This window comes from Paroedura picta, chromosome 16 (genome assembly GCF_049243985.1).
Source record: "Paroedura picta isolate Pp20150507F chromosome 16, Ppicta_v3.0, whole genome shotgun sequence".
In the NCBI taxonomy this organism is placed as follows: domain Eukaryota; kingdom Metazoa; phylum Chordata; class Lepidosauria; order Squamata; family Gekkonidae; genus Paroedura; species Paroedura picta.
Genome location: NC_135384.1, coordinates 28,510,199 through 28,537,283, shown reverse-complemented (window position 1 = coordinate 28,537,283; position 27,085 = coordinate 28,510,199). Strand labels below are relative to the sequence as shown.

At 50.6% G+C, this 27,085-nt stretch overlaps 2 protein-coding genes and 1 long non-coding RNA gene across 6 annotated transcripts; 1 reads left to right on the top strand and 2 right to left on the bottom strand.

Moving 5' to 3' along the window:
• Positions 1 to 775: 775 nt before the first annotated feature.
• Positions 776 to 13,835, bottom strand: CNP (2'',3''-cyclic nucleotide 3'' phosphodiesterase). Of its 2 annotated transcripts, none has more exons than XM_077315317.1 (4): positions 13,654 to 13,835; positions 6,531 to 7,200; positions 4,894 to 5,036; positions 776 to 2,376 (listed from the first exon to the last, which is right to left on the bottom strand). In XM_077315317.1, the coding sequence occupies exons 1-4, from the start codon at positions 13,654 to 13,656 to the stop codon at positions 1,924 to 1,926; spliced, it is 1,269 nt and encodes a 422-aa protein (XP_077171432.1). In that variant the 5' UTR covers positions 13,657 to 13,835; the 3' UTR covers positions 776 to 1,923. The 2 variants fall into 2 exon arrangements, with proteins under 2 accessions (XP_077171432.1, XP_077171433.1); XM_077315318.1 differs by lacking the exon at positions 13,654 to 13,835 and adding an exon at positions 12,527 to 12,676.
• LOC143826487 (uncharacterized) lies at positions 2,283 to 15,363 on the top strand. Its single transcript, XR_013227073.1, has 4 exons — positions 2,283 to 2,409; positions 3,181 to 3,273; positions 10,203 to 10,319; positions 15,196 to 15,363. It is a non-coding gene; the product is annotated as an uncharacterized LOC143826487 (long non-coding RNA).
• On the bottom strand, positions 15,165 to 25,247 carry ODAD4 (outer dynein arm docking complex subunit 4). 3 transcript variants are annotated; one of them, XM_077315313.1, is made up of 12 exons: positions 25,058 to 25,247; positions 24,244 to 24,375; positions 23,521 to 23,674; positions 22,710 to 22,771; positions 21,488 to 21,650; positions 20,246 to 20,470; positions 19,235 to 19,442; positions 18,946 to 19,032; positions 18,503 to 18,699; positions 18,102 to 18,202; positions 17,516 to 17,594; positions 15,165 to 15,689 (listed from the first exon to the last, which is right to left on the bottom strand). In XM_077315313.1, exons 1-12 carry the CDS (start codon positions 25,172 to 25,174, stop codon positions 15,400 to 15,402), a joined length of 1,815 nt encoding a protein of 604 aa, XP_077171428.1. In that variant the 5' UTR covers positions 25,175 to 25,247; the 3' UTR covers positions 15,165 to 15,399. The 3 variants fall into 3 exon arrangements, with proteins under 3 accessions (XP_077171428.1, XP_077171427.1, XP_077171429.1); XM_077315312.1 differs by lacking the exon at positions 25,058 to 25,247 and adding an exon at positions 24,768 to 24,941; XM_077315314.1 differs by lacking the exon at positions 22,710 to 22,771 and having other exon boundaries at positions 25,058 to 25,194.
• Positions 25,248 to 27,085: the final 1,838 nt, after the last annotated feature.

The following is a 27,085-nucleotide window of genomic DNA, read 5'->3' as shown; positions in this document are numbered from 1 at the left end:
GGTCAAGTATGTCTGCCCAAGCGATAGCAAAGCGGACAGCACAAACTTGGATCCTTCCTAAAAGATGTTGACAGGGCCTTTGGATGAGCTCGGGGGGCACGCATTAAGGTTTCTGGAGGGGAAACACCAATGATGATTCTTGATCCGTCCCCCCCACAGTGGGAAACTCGAGTGGTGCAGAATGTCACCTGCTTCCCTCACAGACTCCAGGACACGCTCTGTGGAGTTTCAGAAGGTGGGCGACTAAGATGGGGTCCCAGAAGGCAGTTCCTACCAAGCACTGAAGGAAATAGTATATTCAGTTGGCCACGCAAAGATGGGGGTGAGGCGAACGTACTTGCCCAAACGCCTGGAAGGGCTGTTCCACGGGGCAGGAGAAGAACTTACTTTGTGCTGCTTCAGAGGGCAAAACTTGGATTCCCCTTGAGTTACAAAAGGGCAGATTTGTGTCGAAGTTCATATGGATAAAAGGGATTTGCCTGGGGTGGAGGGGGGGGAGTTCCCTGCTGGAGGCTTTCAGGCCGTTCATTCATTGGGGAGGCTCTTGCTTTGGACTCTCAGTCTCAAGCAGTCAGGTGGGCTAGAAGACCTACAGGGCTCCTGCCAAGGCCAGCCAGTTAACCATCTTCATCTGCAGCTCCTTTCCGAGGGCGCGTCATCTGCGTGACTAAAATCACGAATAGATGCCCAAGCTGCAAGCCTCACCCCGGAGGAAAGCGAGGCAGGCACCAGCCCCCTGCGGATTTAAGTATCGAAGAGACGGCAGACGTTTCGGTGTATTAATAATGGCTTTATTTCAGTGTGCTTTTTACAGTCGCTACAAGCTGCTACTTCCGCTCTGAGGGAGAGTTAAAAGTGTCCTCTAGAAAGAAAAAAAGCTACGGCTGCCGGCAGAGCCACTGCAGAATTTCCTGACTGATAAAAACAGGCGTTGACCGTACTCGAAGACAGACATATTAGCAGAAATCCGACCATTAGACAAACAGCAGGAGACGCCCAGATCTGGCACAGGGATTATGCGCTTACAGGTTAGCGTGGAATGGGGCTGGGTTTCCTGAACATCACCATGTTAGCGTGACAGAGTTCCCCTTTTGCAGTGAGAGAATTAGATTTTGCGGTGCAAGCCCCCCAAAAGGGCCCATCTTTGTGGCCTTGTACCTCGCCGTCCTCCACTGGTCCCATCCCCAAATCTCCAGGAATACCCCATCCTGGAGCAGGTAACGCTACCCTCTCACCCCCCCCCCCCCCCAGGGAGGCAGGGCTGTTCTTTCCATGCCACAGAACAAGGGGGCTTAACAGCCGGTCCCACTGAAAACCACAGCTGCTCCTTCCTGTTGTATATTTTTGTTTTCTAAAAGAGAAAGTGCTGCCTGCAAATAGGCAGCTGAAGCACATCAGAGACCAAAACTGAGGCCTTCGCCACAGGGATGTGCATTTAAAAAATCTGGCCCCCTTCCCCTCCACCACCACCCCCCCACAGCCTCCCACGCTGTCCTTCCAGTCCCTCCTCCGACCGGATGTTGAAGGCGAAAGATGGGCCAAATCCGATAAGGGGGAGCATTCGCCTGAGGCCGTGACGTCGGCCGAATCGGACACACGGACGCCAGGAGCGAAAAGTCTCCCGGAGTAAATACCACTGTTTAAATTTTTTAAAAAACAAAACACCTCCAGCTGCCTATGAATCGAAGCATTTAGTTGCATGAAGATTAACCTTTTACCTATATAAAAAAGTGCTAGTGTTTCTAGTGTCCTTCCTGAGGGTCAGAAGGGAGGAGGGAGGAGGGGGGGAGACACACGTCCCACCAGGAAGGGGCTGACTGTGCTTAAACTTCAGTGAGGGCTGGCTTGAGTGGGAGGGGGACAACCCTGGCAAATTTCGGTTCGATTTCTTCATATAAAACCCGGCTCTGGCAAGAAGCGCCTTTAGATGATCACGCAGGCATTGAAGGGCGACCCCCTCTTGCTGCCCCCTTGGGTGGGCACCAGCTTCCCCTTGCCGTAGTACCCGCCAAAGAGGGCCCTCACCTCGATCTTTTTCGAAAGCAGGATCATCCACATGCCGTTCCCGTAGGACACGAGCTTCCCCCCGCCAATCTCCCCCACCTCCTCGCCCTTGTTGCCCGCCTTCTCCAGTTTGGCAAACTCCAGGAGGTCGAGGCCCGTCTGGACGGCTTCGATCCCGCTGGCACAGCCCAGGGTGACGTGGGCCCGGCTGCCTTTCGGGAGGCTGCCCGCCGGCGGGATCACGTCCACGTCGCCCGGCCACAGAAGCAGCTGCTGCTCGCTCAGTTCTACTCGGGCCCCCGCCGTTCTCGGGGTGATGAAGAGGGCCGAGATGGTGAGGAAGAAGCCTTTTCCGTAGGACGACTTCACCGCCTGGGGGGGAAACATCACCGACGTCATTCTCAAGTAAGTTGCTGTAATATTACTACACAGAACGGGTAAAGCAAGTCTTCAGCAACGCGCACCAGAAGCCTCGAGCGCAATACGTCAACCTGCGTGGGCTGCCGATACAGTCCAAGAGTCCACCAGAGAGAGCTTTGTTAAATAAATAAAATCTTCCTGAACTGAAAGGAGGAGGTCTTATCTGTGGTCCCCCACGTGTTAAACAGCAGCAAGGATGAATTTTGCTAAAGTTTGGAAGAAGGAACAATCCACCCAATTTGTATCCCTGGGGCAATAGTGTTAGAGAAACTTATACTTCCATTAAGAAGAAGAAGAGCTGGTTCTTATATGCCACTTTTCTCTACCCAAAAGAGTCTCAAAGCGGCTTACAGTCGCCTTCCCTTTCCTCTCCCCACAACAGACACCCTGTGAGGGAGGGGAGGCTGAGAGAGCCTTGACAGGAATCCTCTGTGAGAACAGCACTATCAGGGCTATGACTGGCCCAAAGTCACCCAGCTGGTTGAATGTGAGGGAGCGTGGAATCGAACCCGGTTCGCCAGATTAGAAATCCCCACTCCTAACCACAACCCTACACTAAACTGACATTATATCAGAAGAACAAAAAAGTAGAGAGATTTGAGGCTATCTGGGGACCCACCATGTTAAGAATGGAGAAAGTGTTCTATGCGCTAGATTTTAAGGATTATGAATGCATCTAGGTAGAGTTGGGCTTGTTGTTTAATATGCTTTTAAATCATTCTTTTATTTTTGTAAATCTGTTTGTTATTTTGATAGCGATACATTCATCTGACAAAGGACTTGCACCTCTACGTAACAGCTTGAGCAGCAGACGAAAAAAGAAGTCCCAATGTCAAAACTCAAACCCAGGTATTATTTGTCTGTTTCAAATGGTTCTTTTTCTCAAGATTTTAAAAAGTCAAAGCAGGGCACTATCACAGGCGGACACCGGCCTCACATATGCTGTTTCAGTGCGTGCTAGTGGAGAGGAAGAGCTTTTGTGAGTCCCTGCTCACTTCTAGCCACGTTCGTCCGTCTGTAGCCGTGGAAAGAGCCAGAATCCAGAACCATCTCAAAGACTAGCCAGATCTGCAGCAGGGTTGTCACCTCCATAGGCTCAAAAGCCCTGCTCAAAAGGGAGCAGTGACTCACCAAATCTCCTGCCCTGCCACAAATGTTGTTAATCCTGGAGGTGCTACTAGAGTCTTGCTCTTTTCTGCATTCAAATGTCTGTTAGGCTGTGGATGCCTTCATACGGAATCTTTCATTCACTTTGGTTTCTGAAGGAAAACAGATTTTCTTCGCTCACTTTTTAAGGAGGCTGGTTAAAAATGGGTTTGGGAAATGGGTGATTAGAATTTTTTAACTGCGACACGTCAGCATTTTATTTTCAAGAGATGTGTGACCCCTGTGTCGATACTTGCCTCTTGGGGCCCTTTCTCGCATGCCCGGGGTAATGCCCATCACCACTTTGGGATGAGAAGGCAGATCACTTCCAGGCCACACTGGCCAGGGATTCTGAGCATGGAATTGGGGTCACTGTGGTGGGCAGGTAGATGTGAGTTTGCTGCATTCTGCAGGGGGCTGGACTAGATGACCTTGGAGGTCCCTTCCAAGTTGTTGATTCAATGAAAAAAACCTTTGACTTCAGAAGCCAAAATGGCCTCAAGAGGCCAGGTGAAAGGGACTGGCTGTCGTTATCTCCTTATGTATGGCCCTCGCCTCAATTTTCTTAGAAAGCAGGAAAGTTATCTATTTCCTGTGTCTCAATGCCTTTCTTGAGAATCCTGAAGGAGAATAACCTGGTTAAAATAAACAAACACCTTGCCTATTGTTTGCTTAAAGTGGCTTTACCAATAAGCCAACAAAAGTTACTAGTCCACACTGAGTTGTTTTTTTTATTAGTTACCCTTGTTCACACTTGCGATAGTCATTCATCATACTAAAAGAAAATCCCCTTGGGTTTTTAAGAGCTTTTCTTGGCTACCTAGGAAGGAAATTTCACCAAGTGAGGCCAACAGTTATTTTCTAAGCCCAACTTTATAATCAGTGGCGGTAGAAATACATTTGAAAATATGGAAGCTGTTCGGCCAACCGTCGAGAAAGATTTTGTATTCCGTCTGGGATTTGCGCTTCCTTTTTGGCTCTTAGGAATGACCTTTTACTTGGTTCTGGGAACACAAGGCCCAAAAGGAGCATCTTGTTTAAAATAAAAAAGAATTCCAGAGCTGAACACAGCTGCCAATCGCTAAACAGATGTTGATTATCTGACGCACATCCAGTTGGAGAACGTTCAGATCAGTCTGTAGAATAAACACGATTCTGGCCCCTGGACTCTCCCCGCCAGCGCCCAGTTTGTCAAGCATGCAGCCTGTTCCCTCCTTACCAGGGGAGAGGCAGGCATCGAGGAGCAATGTGGGAAAGTTGGATTTCCCTGATCAAGACTGTCCCCTCCCTGCCGATATCAGGACAGACGCAAGAAAAACTCACCTCTTGCTGGGCATAATCCTCTGAACCAGGGGCCTTCCCAAAGTCAGTGAATTTTGTGGTGCAGTGCAAGACACCCGGAGGCCTTTTCATAAAGTAGCTGGTCAAGTCCACTTTCATTTTGGGGTCTTCGATAGCTCCCCCGACTGCAAAAAAAAAAAAAAAAGGAGGAAACGGGATAAGTCCCAACGCACCCATTTCCCCTGTGCCTTCCCTAACCCCGTCCCCTGTTTTTTCTAGCGCAGTGGAAAATGACTGGTGTCCTTGTACAGAACTCAGTTTTTCCCTTGGTATTTTCAGAGGGAATGTTGCTTGAGAGGAGCAGGGGCTCTCCTCTTGCTCTTGTCCTCCAACGTGTATTTCTGCTCTCTGGAGGAGGGGGAGGTGGCATAAGCAGACCTGAAGCCGGAGACCCAAAGGGAGCTGACCTCTAGTGTCCACTGGTGGAGGAATGAGGAAGTAGAATAGTCAGACCCAGGGAAAGGTGTCAACAGCCACCATGTTGGGAGCCCCTGGCCCATAGTTCTGACTATATGAGCCATTGATTGTTTCAAAATGGGGAACAAATGGCTGGAACTGGGTAGTTTTCTCTCTTCCTCAGAAGAGGTTCTCAGCAGGAAACCTGTGAGTATTCTGCCTGGCTCTGCAGCCTTGTAGGATACTGCTCCTTCCATCTTGCCACTGCACCAATTTTCCCAACCATGGGGATCCCCAGAGACTTTTACCAGGTCTTCCTTTCAGCCTTGCCTTGGAATTATCCTCTTTAGACTGGCCTGCTGAACAGCAGCACCGACCAGGTGTTTTAAAGAAGTAGGCGGGGCCAGGTAGAGTTTTTGCCCAGCAAGGTTTCTGATTAGCTATGCAGATTTTTTTTTAATGTCGCTTTGGCAAGGATCTGTGGCGGATTGCTGAAGTTAAGCCGTGGCAGCCATTTTGTGGCTGGCTCCGCCTCCTGCAGCAGCCATTTTGTTGGTGCGCCCACTGGCTCAAAAAAGTTGGGGGACATCTTAAAGTCCCATTTTAAGCCGGTTCCATTCCGCCTTTCACAGATCCTCAAATGATTTCGGGTACTTTGAATAGAACAGTGGGGGACACCAAGGAATGACGAAAAAATTCCCAAGCTAGGCACCCGTCATGAGAATTAGAAACTCAGCTTTAAATATATATATTTTTAAAAACCTTGTGCAGCAATAGGACTCACAATATTATAGCCCTGTGTATGTTTACTCAGAAGTAAGTCCTACTTCATTCGCTGGGGCTTTCTATCTGGTAAGTGCAACGGATTGCAATTCGGTTTAGGAGCTACCCTGAAATACTCTCCAGGCTTCATGAAACCCCAGAAGTCACATGATTGTGCAGAATATGGTAGGGGAGCATAGCTGTGGACACGCCCACCCGGGCCCCTCCCCGTCCACGCCCCTCATTGGCCATTTTGAGATATATGGTTGAATCATCTGATAAATGTTTAACAAATTAAAAAAATATATATTAGAAATTAACTTCCACCCATTTGGGAAACACTTCCAGGGCTGTTAAGAAAGCCGAGAGTTTCATGAAACCTTGGTTGAGAAGGCCTGCATTAAAGGGTTAGTCGAAGATGGTTTTACTTATATTAATTTAAAGGCCTTTTGGGTACCCACAGTGCTTATTGGACTCCTTTTTGAAGATTTTAATGCTGGCAAGCTCATCTAGAAAGGCCTGTCCGGTCTTACGCAAGTTCTCCGAGCTCCTTTTGCTCAAAAACCATCCATAGTACAAAGGGAGGAAGTCCTTCTCTAAGGCGGGCTTCAGCTTCTTCAGCTCGTCCGCCGTAAGTTTCCACTGGTTCTTATCCTTGAGCTGCAAGCAGTCCAGTTTCCACGGCGTCTTGGGCTCCACGATGACCACCTCGTAGCGGTACTTGTCGGCAAGGTCGAAGAGCTGCTCCAGCCGCTCCCGTTCGTGGTGGGCGTCGTCCATCACCACCACGGAGATGTCGCGCTTGAAGTAGTCGGCGGCGTCCTCGTCCATCTTGCCGTAGTCTTCGGGGATGGCGCTCCTGATTGCCGGCGTGATTTTGTAGTGGTCGGCGGAGATGACTCTGCAGACATCCTTGTACCTCTCGTGGATCGCCTGGGCCAAGGTGGATTTCCCGCTGCCCGGCAGGCCCCGGAGGATGAAAAGTGTTTTCGACTCCCGGATGGTCAAGATGGTCTCCTCGTCGTCCAGGAAGGGGAACTGCAAGCTCTCGGGACGCTCTTTGGGCTGGGAAGACATTTTCCTAAAAATCTTGGGCAGGAATGTGTGGCTCTTCCGGGCGAAGCCTTTGTTCTGAGAATCGGGGAGAAAAGAGAAATAGCTTGCGTGACTCGCCGGAACATTCCAGAAAGAGCCAGATACCATCTTGCAGCGGTTAATAATAGAACACTGTTTCCCGTCCGCAACGGAGAAGGGGGGCTGCTATTGGCCATCCAGATGGGCACAAACGGCCCAGTGATGGCGGTAAATGACGCTATTATGTCCGATAAGAACGTCGTGCATTCCACAAGGGGCGGCTCGCAGCAACAGCGACGTAAAGACGAACGCATCGCTTGGAACCAACAAACTGCAGAGCCTCCCCACCCCCAAAGAATCGATATGGACAAATGATGACACTTAAATCCTCCCTTGGCAGAACTCGCAGGCGACTCCCACTGGTTTTGTCCATGCCTTGTTAAATCCATAGGTGGACGTGGGCACTGGAAGCGATCTGACCTCTTTATCCGTGGCCCCAGCATGATACAAGGAGGGTTGAACTGAACCAAAGAAACCAACCTGCTTTGCAAGGAAATTGAGGCGAGGGCCATCGATAAGGAGATAACGGACAGCCGGTCCCTTTCATCTGGCCTCCTGAGGCCATTTTGGCTTCTGAAGTCAATGGTTTTTTTTCATGGACTCATAGAGTAGGAAGGGATCTTCAGGGTCCTCTAGTCCAACCCCCTGCAGAATGCATGAAATTCACACCTACCTGCTCACCCTCAGTGACCCTAATTCCATGCCCAGATGATGCACCGCCACCCCAAAAAAACTTAGAATCTCTGGCCAGTCTGACCTGGAGGAAATTCAACTTGATCTCAAAGCGATGATCGGCATTTCCCTGGGCAGGCAAAGAAAGGGTCAAAAGCCAAGCATGGAAACAAGCCCTTCTGCCCACCCACTCTCCATCTGCCTAAATTCATTGTTTATGTCCGATGGCTATCTAGCTACTATTTAGCCTAAAAACTTCCCCCAGTTTGTCTACATCCTTCTTATCAGCTTTTTTTTTGGTTCTAAGGGACGCATGGGCTTCCATCTGCACAAACAGGCAAGTTTCTGCTCTGCACCCACCAACCTCCCCGGCCTAACCCCCATTTTATTGTATTTGTTTTGCAGGCATCCTGCCACAAGGCACAGAGAAAAGAGGCAGCTTGTCATGCCTCAGGGCACCAAGGAATTTAATGGCCGTTATGCTCTTTGGGCCAAAACAGCTGCCTGCAGAACAGCAGTTAACAATAGCTTTCTCAGAGGAAAAAACACACAGAAAGAAACAACAGCAAAACAAAAGAACGATAATGGGTGGGGGGGAGGGTGACCCACCACTGTGAGCATCAATTGTTTTGCAGCGAATCTGAAATAATAAATGTTTGTGTCCAAGCGGGTGGGAGGGGACAGACAATGGTACCACACAAGACAGTCTTGAGAGGAGAACTTGGATGGAACAATTTGTCCCTTTCTGCACCACCCCAGCCTCCTCTCAACCTTCGTCCCCCCTCCCTCCAATAAACAAGCAATAAGGGAGGGGCAGATCCGTTCCATTCGGCCTTAGAGACCCCTCCATAAGGACTAGAAACCTGCTTTTCCAGCATTCTGTAGGGGGTTGGACTAGATCTCAAGAAGCACCTGCATTTCAAATTAGAAGCATTTAGAAACGTATCTTCCCAGATTTCCTTCCTATTTTAATTAATCACTTTTCTACTACTAAAACCCATGATTCAGGGCAGGTGCGTAATGAAAGGTGTTACTTTAAAGATCTAGAGAAACTGCCACTCAAAACAAATTCAGGACGGTTACCATTAAACCCTTGTTTGGAAAGTATATTTAAATGCAGTTTTCAAAGATTAGTGAACGTATTTACGTTATTTGTTCATTTCGGATGCAGCCTGTTCAAATGGGGTCTGGCTTATGCTATATTTAGTCATCTGCTTAGAACTAAGAAGAAGAAACAGAACAAACTGTGAGTCGGGTGTCACCGTTAAGACCAGCAACGTTTAATTCTGCACACACAACAGCCACCCTGCCAGGTAGGTGGGGCCGAGAGAGCTCTGCGAGAACTGTGACTGGCCCAAGGTCACCCAACCGGCTGCATGGGGAGGAAGAGCAGGGAATCAAGCCCAGTTGCACAGATTAGAGGCCACTGCTCTTAACCCCTACATCAAGCTGGTTCTCGCTGCCACAATGTCTTTTTGAGTGATCCCTTGTTTTTCTAAATCCTTGATTTAAAAAGTATATATTTTTCCCCTTTAGATAGATTCAGGTGGTACCTGAAGAAGCGGGCGTGCCACATGAAAACGTGCCCCCTTTGAATAAAACTTAGGTGGTTCCCAGCCTTGCAACAGTCCATAACTTCAGGAGCTGTTTCGTTCTCCTGGACTTAGCAGATGCAATCATTGCAGTTGTGAGGAAGGAATGCATTTGCTGGTGGAGGTGCACACTAACAAGTTGAGACATTGCAGGAATGACACCCGGCAGTCACTAGAGGTACATGCATTCTTCATGCGCATGGCCCCATGAGACGCTGGTTTCTGAGCCACACCAATCTCTCCGCAAACATTGCCGAGGTGCTAAGCATCTTGGGACAGATAAAAGCGGAGGAAGGTTTTCCTGGCCGCAACTCCAGCTTCCTTGCAAAGGAAGAGAGTAGGCTACGGAGAAATAGAACACATTTGAGTCCAGGGGCAGCTTAAGAGACCCACAGGAGTCTCAGCGTAGAAACTTTCAAGAGCTGAAAGAGTCCAGGGGCACGGTATGGTAGAAATGGAGGCTCACTCTGGCTGATAAAAACCTCCCTGCAAAAATTCATTCTCTGCTGGAAGTTTGGAGAAACCGTGGAGCCAAAACTCCGCCAAAGCCAATACTGCTGGTTAAGCAACTTGCAAAAAACCCAGAAAAGCCAAAGGGAGCCCCTTCAGATTATGTTCTCATGAAGGCCACGGCTCTCTAGCCAGCTCAGACTCGGAGAGGGAGAGAAACCACCAGAACTTAAAATGTACCCCCAAATTCCTGACCTGAGTCACTGTTTGCTGTCTCGTTTTTAGACTAAAGCAGGTGTGAACGCCCAAGAGAGGAAGTTCCCCGGTCTTTGTTTTCTGCCTCCGAAGCTGAACAGCTGGCTGCTAAGTGGACTCTCGGGGTTAAAGGATGAATCATGGCGGGTAAGGCGAAACACCATGGCCTGCAACCTCAGGATGCGCTCCTGCCCTTCAGCAGTCCGGTTTCATTTATATAAACCATATATTGCTGACATTCCCTGTTTTGGGCTGGAATCTAAAAGGGCAAAGATTGACCCTTCGAAGGGGTGGAGGGGCTGGGCCAAATGGGCCGATGTCGTTTGGATGAAAAAACAATGCAGACTCTCCACCATGCACTGGACGTTTCCCTTTTTCTTTTTCTACTGATTTAAGAGTCCCGGGGAACTAAAAAACTTGCTATTTTGTGCTACTTCGATGGGTTGCCATTGCTTTATGGAGTTCTGAATTATGTAAACACCCCCTTTTTAAAAACAGCAGACGCAAAAGAGGCCCACGCCCAGCCCTTCCCTGCACAAAATGCATCCACCGCTCCCTGTCTGGGATGCCTGATAAGGAAGACCGGGGCCTTTAACTGTTTGGCAGCAGTTCCTGAGTGGCTTGACCTCGCCAACGGCAACTGCAGGAAAACATCTTGTAAAGGGAAAGTTGATTTATACTGTGGCCAGACGAGCTTTCAAAGCAGTCAAAGCTTGGGTTCTTCCTGAGGCTGAACAAATACCAAGCAGGGATGCGTGGGCAGCTCGTGAAACTTTAGCCGTGGACCGATTTGCAAGTCTGTAATTCTTGCAAAAGAATTTACAAGTCAGTAATTCTTACAAAAGAATTTACAAGCTGGGGGGCCACGAGACTGTGTGTCTCCATTGAACTGATGCCTCTCCTTTTGCTGGGGCCGAAACGTTCAGCCTTTTCTGGCCGTCTGGAGGTTTCCTGTTGTATCTCTGTCTGTGTCTCCATTCTTGGGAGTTATTCATTTGGTTTCAGACAGAAACCAAAATGGCTAGCTGCCCTGAAAGCGTTTCAGTTTTTGTCCTACCCGATGCTAAAAGGGAGCCTTTTAGGGACATGGGCCTCAAACTGGGCTGAAGTGACCTGTGACTCTTGCAGGTGGGCCACAACGCCAGACGGGACAAGGAGGAACGGGATGAGCAGGGGAGAAGGCGGTGGCAAATTTGGGGTTGGCTCTTAAATATTGCGTGCTGTGAAGTGCAATCTGTCTCTCACTGATGCATTAATAAACGCTGAGAACAAATAACAGGCCATTCTAAACTTGTTCACAGTGTTACTTGACGTGGGGTTCCTTCAACCTCCAGAGAGGCGAAATACAGCTCCAGTTTTCATTTTAAAGAGAGCTGTCCAAAGTTGGGGAAGGTGGTGGGTGCGAGGAGACATTCCTGTATGCTTGGCCATGCTTAAGACATGCCCCTGGCAGGAGGAATCAGAGGTGGGGGAAAGCTGTGGATACGGGGAGGAAAATCCATCTGGAAGTCTGCATGCCGCAATCCCATGAGCATCTGTTCCACACTCCCCTGCGAATAAGCATGCCGAGGGTGGCCAACAGATGTGAAAACAGTGTTGTGGGGAGGAGGGGTGGGACGTTAAGACTGTCTTGTGACTAACGCAGGGAACCAGCCTCCACGTGAAGCAGAATGCAACAGATGCAAATCCTAAAGACGCCTCTAAAGGGAGAACAATGACCACCTACCTGGTTCCTCCACTGAAAACCAAGCTGCTTCCCCCCCCCCACCCATGCAACTGCCCCAGGGAGCGTTCCTCTCGGCTGCTCGGGGGGGGGGGGTTGATAAAATCAAAAGCAAGATTTATCAGCAAGTCTAAACGCAGAGCCAACGCCTGTGAAGCTCTACAAAAATAAGAAAGCGGAGGGAAAATTGAATGGGGAAGAGCTGCTTTTTACTACCCAAAGGAAACGCGGCTTCCGATCGCCTTCCCTTCCTCTCGCCACAACAGACGGCCGGTGAAGTAGGTGGGGTTGAGAGGACTCCGACAGCACTGCAGCTGGTTGCATGTGGAGGAGGGCTGGGGAATCAAACCCGTTTCTCCAGATTACAGGCCGCTGCTCTAAACCGTTATGCCAAGCTGGCTCTCTAAACAAGGAGGGCTGGGTTTTTCAAATCCCACTTTTCCCTGCCCGAAGGAGCCTTTAATCACCTTCCCTTCCTGTCCCCACAACAGACGGCCGGTGAGGAAGGTGAGGCTGACAGAACTGGGACTAGCCCAAGGTCACCCAGATGGCTGCATGAAGAGAAGGAGGAGGAAAGACTCAAACCCGGCTCTGCAGAAAAGACACCTGCTCTCTCGCTTCATTATCTTACCTAGATGCTCTTGCTTCCCGCCCGATGCTCTGGACCAGCCGGCTTTAGCTGGTGCTGGAAAAGCTCTACAAGTGTTTAAGGGAGGGAAGCAGCGGCCTCTTGCCTTCCCCAGAGGGGCAGGGGGAGGCATAGAGGTCCAGGAGCCTGGGGGGGGGGGGATTGCTCCAGGCCTTTTTCTCTCTGCAGCTGCCAGAGAAGGGGAGGAAGGAACAGGGAGGGGAAGGTCAGCGCAGTAAGGGCCTGAGGAGCACATCTCTTCAGGACAAGCCAACAGCTGCTTCCGACCACATCCCGCTTGCTGACTTTCCCGCTTGCCACAATGGGCTGCCGGACAAGAACCAAGAGCAGGACCCACCTCTGTCATTTCGCCCGACAGGTGATTTCCACCTGGAAGGGAGACTCCTGAACTTGGGCGTGAATGACTCCCCGCCCACCCCCCTTGCATGTTTTTGTGTGTGTGTGTGTTTGTTTCCATGTCGCTGCGTGTGATGGTCACAGTCCCCCTTAAAAGCTGGGTTCCTGTCCTCCTCGGGAAATCACAGCATTGAGCGGGTCCACCCAGGTGTGAAGCCACCAGCAGGATCCATTTGCCACCCAATCCGCAGAGGGCGCGGGGAAGGGCGCCTGGATGCTCGGCTGGCGCTCGGTGGTGCTCAGTTTTATGTCTGATGTAGAATCCCATGCAACTCTCATACTTTCTGCCCCCCCCCCTCACTCTAAACTATGCTTTGGAAAAGGAGAGGGAATGCTGCTTGGGACACTTTTAAGACGAACTAAATCCCGGCCCTGAGCTTTTGCCTGCAGGTAACCAAGTTTCATCCTGGAGAGCAGCTCTCCTGTCCAGGCACAGCAGGCACAGGAAAACCTACCCACGGGATTCAAGTGGGTCGGTCTTAAAGGACTCCCAACTTTGTCCTCTTGCAAACCACGCGTGCCATTTTGCAACAGGTGCACCCTTCCAAAAGTCCACGCGCGCCGTCCTGGCCCAAAGAGGGGGGAGCCGAACCCCAGCAGCAGCAGCAGCAGCAGCGCCCCTCCGCAATGCAACCTCCGTCCAGGCAAACCCGCTTGCCTCGCCCCCACCGGCCCGCCCGCGAGGGCGAACCCCAAGATCAACGCGCACTCACCATGGCAGCGCCTCCGAGCGGAGCGGGCGACGCAGCGGAATCAACGCCTCGGGCAGCGGCAAGCGCGCGGCAGCCTCGTTTATCTCTCCGTTTGGCTGGGGAGAGCCCGCGCGCACCCCTTTTGAGACGCTCCGAGCGAGGGAGGGACGGAGGGGGCGGCCGCGCCCCTTTCGTCCCTGCCTGGTACTGCCGCGCGCCTGGAAAGCACCTGCCGGCGGACTTTCTCCGCGCACGCGTGGATGGCGTCGGGGGAACAAAAGCGTCGCTCGGCTGCCGCGCGGAGGCTGCCAGGCGTAGTGCGCGGGTAGGGGGCAGTGCAGGTGCCAGCCTCCAGGTGGGACCGGGAGACCCCCCCCTGAAATTCTCTCATCTGCACCCTGCAGAGATCAGTCCCCCTGGAGGAAATGCAAGCTTGCCTGGGGGGGCACTCTATGTCATAGGGCGCTGTACCCACTAAGGTCTCTGCCCACCCCCAAGCACCCCAGGGTTTCCTGACCTGGATCTGGCAACCTGACCCACCCAGCCCTTCCCCTGGCACTAGCTAGGGGGGGGGCTGACAACCCCAAGGTTCATGGGGGTCGCCTTGTGGGTTTGGAGCAACAGGACAAATATGAATAGAAGTTTTATTATATCAATTTGTTGATTGATTTTCTTTCTATACCACCCTTCCATATGGCTCAGGGTATGAGCACTCCCAGGGTCCCTCTGGTTGCAAAAGTACATTCTGCTCAGGACTCCATGGACTAAACTACGCCAAGCGGGGGGTGGGTGGGTGGGAGTGTCCTGTCAGTCTCTTAAACTTATGTGCTGACATTTAAATCTATGCAAAGCCCTTGTTGGCTCAAGAGTTCGAAATGACGTCTGTCCCATCATTAAAGGAAAGGTGCTCACATCCTTGTGACCCTCCTCTCCTGTGTGCGTTGCATTTCCTTTTAGAATGTTAACTTCTGGTGTTCATCTTTTGATTTATACGTCAAGGCCAGTGTGTCGGGGCCATACCATGGAGAGGGGGAGGCGCAGAAAATCCACTGGTGCTTTCTCCTTTGAAGTCCGGAGAATTATTAAACTGATCTTGGCTAGGGAGGCATTAGCTGCCCTGCTATGTCTGAGACCTGCTCCTAATTTTTGTTTTCTGCTGTGGCGTGAGAACACAGGTGGAGGGGGATGTCTGCCATTTTCGTGCCTAAAGGATGGGGGGGGGGCAGCGCAGGTTGGTGATAGAGGGGTGTGGGGCTTAGCAAAAGCAGAGCTGTCTTGTACATTTTCATCCTAAATAAAGGGATTTCCTCAAGCTGAAGGGTCTGCTTACAGTGGGGTTCGAAGGGAACCTCGCATATGGATGCATTGATGAGTGAACTCTGGACCCCATGGCTGCAAACAAGAGGGAATTGCTCCTTTGATTAATTTGGAAATCAGTTCTCACTGCCCACTGGCTGGCAAGCAAGGTCAATCTTAATCGATCTGGTTGGTCAATGATGGGGAAGGAGATATTGCAATATATCAAGAAAGATCTTTAATGATTTCTTTTATCTGTTTCCTTAGACAAACGGGGAGAGTTCAAGGATGTCTTACCTGAAGTGACAGAATGTCCTACATGCTTGAGATCTACTTTGAACATTTCCAGGAAGCAAAATGGTTGTTTTGGGGAAAAGACACCAGGAATGGCTCGTGGAGCAAGTGTTATTGGAGGGAACTAGCCGGCCCCGGAAGAGAGACTCAATACAAGCCAAGAGATTCCAAAAGGCCTTATCCAGGTACGTCCTCACTCATCTCTCCCGGGTCCTCCTCCTTGTCTGTGTCTTCTGTTCTTTCAGGCTCTCCTTCCTCCAGCTCAGCTTCTCTCTTCGGGTCTTCCGTCACCCCCTCGCCAGACCCGCCTTGCTCTGTTCGCTCGGTGTCCGCTACCTGGTTTTCTCCTGGGGCTGCAGTCTTTTCGGCCACTTCCTCTTCTTGTTTTTCCACAGTGGCTTCTTCTTTCACAGGGCCAAAGCTTCCCTCACCTTCCTCTTCCTCCTCCTCCTCTTCATCTTCTAACTCTGGGAAGGAAAGTTAAGTTCAGGAGAGAACCGATTTAAAGCCAGCTGGCAGGGGCTCATGGGGATTGGAGTCCATGGACATCTTGGAGAGCCACAGTTTGGCCACGCCTGCATTAGAGGCTTTCTGGGCTACATCCCATAATGATCAAGGACTACTCTCTCGAAGGAGACATTCTTCATAGAAAAGAGTTGGGAGGGGTACATCTGGAGTATCATGAGAGATATTATTGCTAAAAATGACTAGCTTGGCCAGTCTTAGGGTACATAGAGACAGCCCCCCTCCCTCTTCACGCCATAAGGTATTCCCACGGCAGACGGGCTTTTATCTTCAAAGGACAGCTAGAGCAAAGCAAAATCTCCATTTCTACACCTAGTGGCCAAAAGGCCGCCAGAAAGAGCCATAACAAGCGGAATAGAAGGACACTCTCTGCCTCCTGGGAACAGACTGCTCTGTGTGTGAGCTGAGAGCTAGTGGAGGGGAAAGAGGGAGGGGAAACAAGGAAACAAATAGATCCCGGTGGCTCAATTTCCCTACAAACCAGGGTATATAGTGCGAGGCTACAGGACACATCCTTCACCTTCCAGGGGATTCAAAGGTTCCATTCTGAAGCCACATCACTCATTAAAAGAATCAGAGTCCAGTAGCACCTTTAAGACCAACAAAGATTTATCCAAGGCGTGAGCTTTCGAGTGCAAGCACTCGAAAGCTCACGCCTTGAATGAATCTTTGTTGGTCTTAAAGGTGCTACTGGACTCTGATTTTATTGTGCTACTTCAGACCAACATGGCTACTCATTTGAATCTTCTACACTCATTAAAAGGTTACCGTCAGGAAAGGGCAGAGCTGGCAGATGGCTTTTCGGACAATGGGTTAAAATGGATAAAACTCCCCATGGCCCGAAGGGAGTTTTATCCTTCTGGACTCCGGGACGTCCAGCCTGATGAAGAGCGCTGGTGTGAGCGTGAAAGATTGCGTTGATTTGGTTGGCGCAAATGAAAAGGGATCGCCTGGATCCCTTGTGCAACCCGCTCAAGAACAGGAGCAAAACTAGACAGACGCTGCCCCCTACAGGCAAACCTTGTGACAGCAACTCAAGATGTCTATCTTGTGGCAGAGATCCTTGGCTCCCGACCTCTTTGGTATTGGAACCCCCAAGTCCAAATTTACTTTGTACAGTGACCCATCCAGGGCTGGCCTGAGGGATTTTGGTGCCCACTTGGACATTCATCCGGCCCAACATTCTGTTTCCTAGAGTGCCCAATAAGATGTTTTGGAGAAACCCCCCCCCAAAAAAAAAAAATTACATGAAGGGTACATGCTGCCACAATTGAAAATTAGGATGCATTTCTTCCCGTGTGAGGTAGTGAAGACCAGTGAGGAGGAGGAGTAAAAAGCAGGGGACACTGATCTGGAGAACCGGGTCGGATTCCCTACTCCTCCACATGCAGCCCCTGGTTATTCTGGGCTCTCTGAGCTCTCAACCCTCCCTAAAACCTGTCCAACCTTTGGCACACAGCTGCCAGATCTTCATCCCCAAAACCCTGTGGGATGGCCTGGGCTTCTTTCACACCTTCCCACGGAAGCTCCAGTGAACCTGTAAAATCGGCTTTGTGAAACAGGTCCTTGGGGCAAACCCCACAAGGGGCTACAAAAGAACAGGAAGAACCCCCTGCCAAAAGAAAAGAATTCTTAAAGAGACCATGAGTGCCGTTCACCCACACACCACATCTGCAACTCAAGGGCCACACGCCATCCCCGCCCCCCACCCGCTTCACAAAGTCAGGCCTCGGGACCTCCTGGGCACTGCTTAGGGACATCAACCAACCTCTCAGTTCTCGCAGCCGCTCGAGGCGCCGTTCTTCTTTGAGCTCCTTGATGAACCCTTTGTTGGCTTCGTCCAGGGCCTGCAAAGAGGCAGACGGGGCTTCAGCAGGCTGGCCAGGATAAGAAGCTGAGCCCCGCCGGTGCTGGCAGGGCAGCTTGATCTGAGTGATCCCGCCCTGTGTCCCCTGGAGGGCAGATACTGGGGGTAACCCCCTCCTCGTGGCTTGTTTGGAAAAGGGGAAAATGCAGGGGAGGGCGACTTCTGGCAGGGCAGGCCCGGCTGCCTGAGACTTCCCAGCAGGCGACAGAAGTGGCAGGCAGTTGCCGGACAGTCTCTGAGGTGAGGAAAGCGGCCGAGGGACACGGGAGCTCTTGAGGGGAGGGCAGCAGAGAGGGGAGGTCTGACCCGACACCTCATCCAGCCTGTGAGGGTCGCAACCCATTGCTTTGGGCTCATGTGATCAGGTCAGATGGATGCCCAAAGGTGTGTGGGGGGGGTTCGTATCCCACTCCTGCCCAGAGTCCCTCTGTGATCCCCCCTGCATCAGCCTCCCTTTCCCCTTCCCAGAGTTCCGCTGGCTGCTTACGATGATGATCGCCTGCTGGGCCATGTCGTTGTGGATGCGCTTCGCCTTCTCCAGGGCCTTCTCGAAATGTGTGACGGCCGAATGGAAGTCCTCCAGTTTCACTGGGAGCCGTCAGTTTAAAATGAAACGTACAACAAAAAGAAGAAGAGTTGGTTTTGATACCCCACTTTTCTCTACCAGGAGGAGTCTCAAAGCAACTTCCCTCCCTCTCCCTGCAACAGGCACCCTGTGAGGAAGGTGGGGCTGACAGAGCCCTGAGAGAAACCGCTCCAGGAGAACAGAACTATCAGGACTGCGACGAGCCCCAGGCCACCCAGCTGGCTGCATGTGCAGCATAAAATATCCCAGGAGGAGCTCAGGAGTTGATGAGGATCCCTGCTCAGGAAGAGAACCTTCTTCACCTTGTGCTTGGGCCACCAGGACACCAGCGTTCAGCTGCCACTCGATGTCTCCCTCCTCCTCCGCGCAGGCCAAGGATCTCTCCCCGTACTCCCGCGCCTCCGCGGCTTTCTCGATCTCCAGGTAGCACCTGCCGATTTCGTGGAACAGCCAAGTCTTCTCCAGGTTGCTCTTTGCAAGTGGAATCTTCTCTTCCCACCTTTACAATAGAAAAAATAAAACCAGAACTCTTGAAGAGAGCTCCAGAACTCTTGCTCTTTAAAAGAGGCGCTCTTCTTTCAATTAATTTACAGAGCAACTTAAAGGGCCAGCCAGTTTGGTAGCAGATGCAGCAGTATCCTTTAACAAAAGACAACGGGGCCGGCTTCAGACTGGCTTCTCTGCAGAAAGGATCGGGGCCTTGGCCCAGGGTGGGGGTTCCTCGTGGCCAAGGCTTCCAACTTACGTGTCGATGGCTTCCTGGAAGCTACCCATGCGGGCGTACACCCTGCCGATGTTGTCCAGGGCCCTGGAGATGGTGTCAGTCAGTTCGCTAAGATGGAAACAAAAAGGCAAAAGGTGAGAAGCTGGACTGCCCGCTTCAAAATAACCTGGGGACAGCGCTCCCTACAAGACAGGGGTGGTCAAGATGTATAGCATCTCCTGGGGGGTTTGGTGAACCTGGGGCTCCTGGCGAGAGTCCCAAACATGGACTGCAACAAGATGGCAAAAGAAGATGGAGAAGAAGGCCTTACTTTGCCCGGGCGATGTCCAGGTCCAGCCGGTGGCTCTGCAGCGCCGCTCCCATGTTCCCCATCTCGATGTGAGCATTCCCGATGCAGCTGTAGAGGTTGCCCAGCAGCTCGCTTCTGTTTGGGATCTCCTCGTCTGACCAGCCCTGGATCTTCTTCAGGACTTGTTCGGCCTTGTGGCAGCTGCGCTCGGGACAGCCGCTCGTCAGCACTGGGGGTGTGTGGAGAAGAACCGTCATCATGCGCTCGCACTAGGCAGAGCTGTAACTCTCCAGCATGGGTCCTCGCCAGCATGTCGGGACGTCAGCTGAGCCAACTGGAAGAGCATCACAGGCCCTTCGCTGACCCTGAAATTCCTGCTATGACTTCTGATCTGCTTGCAGCTGGATAGGAGGAGTCACCACTGGTCCACGAAGGGATGCCAGCCTCCTGGTAAGACCTGCTTTCTCTTCTTCAACACACCCTCTAGTCTGTCTAGAACAGGATTTCTCAGCCAGGGTTTCTTGACAGCCCTGGAAGGGTTTCCTGAATGGGTGGGAGTTAATTAATTCTTTATAGATTTTGAAAATGTGTTACACACGTATTGGGTGATATGTGGTCATGTCGATGCCCCCCCCCCCTGCCAAAATGGCCCATGATGGGCCTGGAGGAGGTGGGAAGGGGAGGGGGTCCTGGGTGGGCCTGTACGCAGCCAAGCTTCCCAACTGTATTCTGCACAATTGCACCACTTCTGGGGTTTCTTGGAGTCTGAAGAATGTTTCTGGGGTTTCTCAATGGGACAAAAGTTGAGAAAGGCTGGCCTAGAATGATACAACTCCATTGGACCCCAGGTGTGGGGTAGGTAGGCAGGGGCCCCAGTCAAGATGTTAGAGGTACGACCCTGGGCTAAGCCAAATTCCTGGTGCCCCGTGTTTCTGCTGGCAGCTCATTCCACCAGGCTGGAAATAAGCATAATTTAATTTTGACGGGTCATGGAAATCCCCCAAGCTGCACTCCTGCAGCACAAGTACTCACACATGTCAATCTCCTCCATGCTCTTGAGGATGTATCTGGCCACCTCCGAGGGTTTCCGCTTTTGTTCCCGGGTCCACCTCTTCAGCACCAGCTTGCGATCTCTGATCCGGGCGTAGATGGGCTTCTGCTGCTGCCAGAAGTCCGTGCGGGTGTCCAGGTAGGAAAGGCCTTCGTGGATCAATTGCCCAACAGTGACCCCTTGCTTTGTTGTGCTTTTGATCAAGTCTGCAGAGAGGACAAAGGCCAAAAGAAAGGGGAAGGAAGGGCAAGGTCATAGCTTGACAGATGTGGCCCATTTGTCATTAACCTTCCTGTACACATAGGCCTCCTCTCTGTAGTAAAATAAGAAATAAGAAGTACTCCCTGTCTTCCCCCCTTCGGTCAATGTTTGTATGTTGAATGTTGTAATATATCTGAATAGTCAGTAGGTGTCGCTATAGCGCTGACTGTGAAGCACTTGAAGGGCCAAAATAGATGTGCCAGTATACTCTCACCTGCCCCAGTTGCCTTTTCAGGACACCCATATGAGCATCTGGGGGGGGGGTGCTCTTTTAGCACCGGAAAAGGCGGGTGGAGGGGGGAGACAAAGAATGTTTAAACCTGCTGTGCAGTTCATGGTATTTTTAAACCACTTTTTAAAATGGTAAACACAAGAATGCCATCATATCCAGTCTGGCTCTGTCTTCAGCCTGTCTTTTCTTCATTCATTCATAGGACGTTACCTGGACCCATGTAGGAAAGTGGGCACTCTATGGGTGTGTGCAATTGTGGGCGTTATGTGCTGTCAAGTAGCTTCCACTTTACGCCCTATCTTTAACAGTCCTTGCAAAATGAGGGCCATGGCCATGGAAAAAGAACCGGGCTTTTGTACTCCTCTCCTCCACATGCAGGCAGCTGGGTGACTTTGGCCTAGTCACAGTCCTGCTCGAGCTATTCTTGCAGAGCAGTTCTCTGAGAACTCTCTCGTCCCCACCTACCTCACAGCATGTCTCTCGTGGAGACAGGAAGGGAAAGGGGTTTGTAAGCCGCTTTGGGGTATTATAAAACAGCTCTTCTTCTTCCTTCCACTGAAGTCGCTCTTCCTCCATTGGGCAGGCCTCCTGCAGCCAGAGGCAAGAGCCCACCCTTCATCGTAGAAACCACCTTATCCCCCACATCTTGCAGTTGGGAGGAAGGAGGTGGGTTTGGTTGTCTGAAGCTCAAAAACAGAGGGGAGGGGGAGGCAGTAAGCAAAAAAAAAACCTTCATCCTTGAGCAGTTTCTCCAGGAATGCTTTATCAACGTAGAGCTCCCCGAGGAGCTGGCGTTCCGTCTTCGCGTTCCGCACCGGCTCCTGCTGTCGAGTTCCGTACCTCACGTCCTTTGGGGGGAACTTGACCTGCAGCTTCTGTTTGGCTTTTTTACTCTGCCGCCAAGAAAGGCAGAAAAGACATTTTACCGTTACGTCAGAAACTTCAGGTTTCCGCTACCAGGGCGGCATTCCTTCTTTGAGGGCAGGTGGAGGGGGAATGCATTTGGCCGGCAGCAGGCTGCAAACCAGACCATTGCCCGGTTGTGCAAACATGGGGCCACAGAAGAACTTCAGTCTGCAGTGCTGAAAATCTCCCGTTCTTTTCCAGTGAACCCTTGCAGCGCCTCAGACATTAATTGTGCTGTGGTGGGAACTTGTAGGTTCTACAGCCCATTTTGTCATATATACCCACGCTTTGGCTTATAAAAGCTTAGGTTAAGAAACATTTGTGTAGCCTCTGAAGTGCCACAAGACTGCCCTTTTGGCCATAACAGACAAACACAACAATCCCACTGTGGGGTGAGTGAGTGTCCAATCCTTATTAATGCAGAAGAGCATGAATAAGACAGGTCAGGATTTCTTCATCCAGTAACGACAATCCCTCCTCTAAGGGAAAACTAGACGCAACAGAGTCCTCGTGGCCACTGCAGCATTGACAAATGCCACTGAAAAAGGCCACAAGGGCCTGATCAGAACTCACAAAGCTCCTGCTCCAGAACCCCCCCCCCCACCTACTTGGGCCTTTTCAGGTGCTGAAACAGTGCAGGAAAGGGACAAGAGCTCCTCTGCCCATGGCACTGTGGCTCACATGGCATTTTTTTTCTCTCTTTAAAAAGGCTGCCACGAGGACACTCTCAGACCTAGCTTGGCCCTTCATGGAGTACTGGCAAGGGACCTTAAAACAAGAGACTTTCAGGATGCCTCTGTACTAAGACTGTAGCGATACGGACCCCAAATAGTTGCTGAGATTATTAATATAATTTATGGAAGATGCTTAAAGCACTACTGTTTACTCCAGTCAAAATTAAGCACTTTCAGGTCCGACTGCTTTCAGTGAGAGAGTTCCGAATGGGCTAAACTGTCCCACTGCAATCCCCTGCCCCCTTAGCATGGTTTCTCGTCCCTCCCAAGAAGGTCAGACACCCACTTTGGGAAAAGGCGGTCAGACCATACCTCCGCCTGGCGGCTCAGAAAGCAGAGGTCCCCTCTATTCTCCAGTTTCACAGAAGAAGGGCCTACAGAGAGAGAAGGGACCAGCCAAAAGGTCACAATAGCCTTACACAACTCCTGCTGCAAACAGAAGCAGGCATCCGCTGGGAGAAGATGCTAAGTCAGCCCCCTAAGGGAATATTCTCCAAACCTCTGATTATTTTAGATATCCCTTTAGTGTATAATTTCCTGGCTGGTTTTTGTTCTTGAGACAAACCACAGCCTTCTGTGAGGGAACACAAGAGTGATTTTGTTTCCAATCTTTCCCAGATAAATATTAATGCTATCCTTTTCAAAAAGAAGGGGCCAAGCATGTTGAAGGGATGAGTTTGATAAGACAGGAGCCATCAATGAAAATGCACTGCTCCTCTTCTATACCAGCATATAGCAAATAGATTTAAACAATCAGGGAGGCAGGTTAATACTATATTAGTGAATTCACTGCCTCAACATCAAAAACACAAAGGACATTCTCCTGGAGTGCTTGGAAATTATATCCAGACATTATGTGCCATCTGGTTTTTCAAGAAAGAAACTGCATTTAAAAACACTACAAATGACTTGTCGTTTGCAATTTGTTTTTACAAAAGTGAAATCCGGGTTTTCAGATCTTCCTTAAGAACCTCACCCTAAATTGTGCTTTAACCAAGAATCAATCAAGGCTGCAGTCCTCCGGGTACCCTCTCTCTTCCATGCACACTTTCAGACAACCTGAAACCTGTGCAGTACAAAAAACGACCCCTTGCCACCCGTAAACATCACACTGCTTACTTACTTCCCACTGAATTTTCAATGGCCTCTTGGCATTTCTGAATGCCCAGCTTGAATTTCTGCAACTCTGGTCGAAGCCTGTAGCCACGATGGTAAAAAACCAAGGCAAACTCAAAGTCCCCCATGGTATACAAAGCTTCTGCTTTCTGGTATAGACCCTGTAATAGAAAAGAGAACATACTGTACAAAGATAATTTTTTTAATTTAAAATATTTTCACACAAAGACACAATTTGGCCTCTGACAGCAGCAGATAACAAAATATAAAACATTAGAACATAAGAAATCCAAATCCACACCCCCAAATCCACCTGATTATAATAGGACAACAGTATTAATAAACTTAAGCCAGAAAATGGACTTTGGGGGAAAAGTTCCCCCAAATGTCTCACAGTGTTTTCTTGACCAGTCTTCTGAAAGCCAGAAGTGACTGGGTGAGACAGGCTACCCTGAAAAGGCCAAAATATTGGTGCCACTGTCCTTGTCCTTGCAGTACTTTCTGACTCAGCCAATATGCCAGATGCCAGTCAGAAAGGCAGAAGCAGAGCCAAGGACGTCAAGAACGCTGGGTACTTCAAATGAGCTCACAGTCTGCCCTCTCCAGAAGCGAGGGAAAGGAGGAGATTCTGTTACTCCCCCCGCCAGCCATTACAACAGCCTGCCATAAATCTAGGAAGCAAATCTTTAGGATTAGGAGGACCAGACATCTTTCCCTCCCAGCTGCTCACCTTGGTAAACTCCTTGTCACTTTGCAGGGAGGCCTCTGCATCCTTCAGAGCATTCTCTGTATCTCCGAGTCTCAGGTAGCATTTGGAACGAGCCACAAGACAGTTCCTGTCCCCTTCGTGGAGCTGCAGGGCCTGGAGAAGTGAAGTACACAGTCCAATCTCAGTGATACGAAACTGAGCTTTTATTCTTGCGATCCAAAAAGCCAGACCATAATTTTAGCAGATGAGCATCAAAGATTTGGGAGCATGTTGAGATCTCAGCAGAAGGGTACGCAGAGGAAAGCCCAGAGAGAGAGAGAGCAACCTCTGCTGTCATCTGGGATAGCCAGGAATAAACAAAGAGATCAGCTCGAGAAACAAAACATTGTTGGTCTTAAACCCAAACTTTGTCCTGCTGCTCCTGAGCCACCCACAGGGCATGTGGGCTTGAACCCATGCCTCCACAGCCTTATTCCAACATAACGATCGCTACCCATCATTATCTTGGTCCACTACCGAGTTCTCTCCTCCATCCTAACAACAACCTTGCAAGGTAGGACAGGGCCAATGAAAGCGACTAGCCAGAACTCGCTTGATGAGCTTCCGCCATAGTGGAGAATTTGGTCTTCCGGAGCCTGCTCTGACCCTCTAGCAGGGGAAGGGGGACTGTGGTGCTCCAAATGCCCACAGACTACAATTCCCATGAGCCTTTGCAGCACGCTTGGTGAGACCGGCCGGCGAGGCCTCATGGGAATTGTAGTCCATGGGCATCTGGCGAGCCAATTGCTCTCCCAACCAGCCCTGCTCCCCGCCTATCCCCGGGCCCAGCACCCACGTAGCTGTAGCAGGTCACGGCTTTGGCCAGCTCCCCGCGGCGGCTCAGCATCAGCCCCTCGGCCATGAGGCTGGGGAAAGTGCCCCGCACAGTCTCGCCCTCCTCCGAGTCCCCCATCTTCGGCGCTTGCAAGCCCGGGGAGGACGCGAGGGCGCTGCCTAGCAACGGTCGCCGGGCAACCGCGGCACTTCCGGAAGCCGTACGGGGCGCGGGAGGGACCAAACAGATGGCTAAGACTGGAGAGTGTGGCTGATTGGTGGGCTGTGGCCCCGCCTTCTCCTTTTGTTCATTCATGCCTTCTGTTCCCACGTGGTTCTGCTGGTGGGCGGGGCTGTGGCCATTCTTTCCTCTCACCAGGTTCCCCTATAAAGAGAAATTGACCATATTTTGGGGAGACTGAATTGAATGAATGCATGAATGAGTTAATACCCCTCCCGTTTCAGCAGAGATTAGGAATAATCTTAGATTCAGGGAGGCAGCCGTGTGGGTCTGAAGCAGCAGGACAAAGCTTGAGTCCAGGGGGCACCTTGAAGGCCGACCAATTTTTATTCACTTCCTCATACAGTTAAATGGAAATCCCCTAAAGAGAGAGTAAATTAGCAGCGAGTTAGGAAACAGCACCAGGAAGATATTCAACAAATATGCTGCAAACCATTTAGTGCAACTACTGGCATGCCAATGTATGTGATTAGAAAGACAATGCCTTATTTATAATTTATTTCTACTTATTATTTCCCACACTTTCTCTTTAGACTTGGGGCATATGCTAGTGGTGGCCAAACTGTGGCTCTCCAGGTATCCATGGGCTACAATGACCATAAGCCAGTTTGGCCACACACTGCCTACAGGCTGCTACCAAATAGCTGCTTCCCCACTAAAGGTAAAGTACTGATGCTTGTAGCTCTCACTTTGTAGAACCGTCTTCCTAAGGTGTTAAGGGAAGGCACAGTCTTTTTTCAGGAGCTTTTGTGAGGCCATTTTACTTGCCAGAACTTTTAATGATGTATAGACTTACAGTACAATTGTCAGCTTCCAAATGAGGCCTGTTGTGGGGAGAAGAAGGGAAACGTGTCTGCAAACTGCTTTGATAAAGTTGTTCTGACCCAGCAGTAATATCAGGGCTCTCTCAGCCTCACCTACTTCACAAGGGATTGGAAAGAGAAGGCGATTGTAAGCCATTTTAAGACTCCTTCGGGTAGAGAAAAGTGGCATATAAGAACCAACTCTAGAGGTACACGCTGCTGTATCCATTGGGGGCTTAAGAAAGTGCAATTTCGTTTCCGATTACACTATCAATACCTCCTCTGGACCGCTAATTAGGGTTGTCAGGTGCCTGTAGTGCAGTCTTTCTGATTTTTTTTAACATTGAGAAACCCCTGAAACATTCTTCAGGCTTCAAGAAACCCCAGGAGTTGTGCAATCATGCAGAATACGGTTGGGGAGCATAGCTATGTACATACCCACATGGGGTCTCTCCCCTTCCCACCCCTCTCCCAGCCAGTCACTGACCATTTTGGGAGGGGATGGGCAGGTCAACATGACTATATATGTTGTTGTTGTTAGGTGCGAAGTCATGTCCAACCCATCGCGACTCCATGGACAATGATCCTCCAGGCCTTCCTGTCCTCTACCATTCCCCGGAGTCCCTTTAATTTTGCACCAACTGCTTCAGTGACTCCATCCAGCCACCTCATTCCCTGTTGTCCCCTTCTTCTTTTGCCCTCGATCGCTCCCAGCATTAGGCTCTTCTCCAAGGAGTCCTTCCTTCTCATGAAGTGGCCAAAGTATTTCAGTTTCATCTTCAGGTTCTGGCCTTCTAAGGAGCAGTCAGGGCTGATCTCCTCTAGAACTGACCGGTTTGTTCGCCTTGCAGTCCAAGGGACTCGCAAGAGTCTTCTCCAGCACTAGAGTTCAAAAGCCTCAATTCTTTGACGCTCGGCCTTCCTTATGGTCCAACTTTCACAGCCATACATTGCAACTGGGAAGACCATAGACTTGACAAGATGCACTTTCGTTGGCAGGGTGATG

What these genes read in the sequence shown, in the direction of transcription:
- ODAD4 (XM_077315312.1), bottom strand. Translation starts at nt 24,926, where the DNA reads ATGGGAATTGTAGTCTGTGGGCATTTGGAGCACCACAGTCCCCCTTCC. An exon ending in GCCCTGTCCTACCTTGCAAG is followed by an intron (nt 24,376 to 24,767) that starts GTTGTTGTTAGG and finishes TCACTTCTCCAG; the next exon opens with GCCCTGCAGCTCCACGAAGG. An exon ending in CTGGACATCGCCCGGGCAAA is followed by an intron (nt 19,033 to 19,234) that starts GTAAGGCCTTCT and finishes TTTCCATCTTAG; the next exon opens with CGAACTGACTGACACCATCT.
- CNP (XM_077315317.1), bottom strand. An exon ending in AAAGGAGTCCAATAAGCACT is followed by an intron (nt 5,037 to 6,530) that starts GTGGGTACCCAA and finishes TTTTTTTTGCAG; the next exon opens with TCGGGGGAGCTATCGAAGAC. An exon ending in AGGATTATGCCCAGCAAGAG is followed by an intron (nt 2,377 to 4,893) that starts GTGAGTTTTTCT and finishes TTTCCCCCCCAG; the next exon opens with GCGGTGAAGTCGTCCTACGG.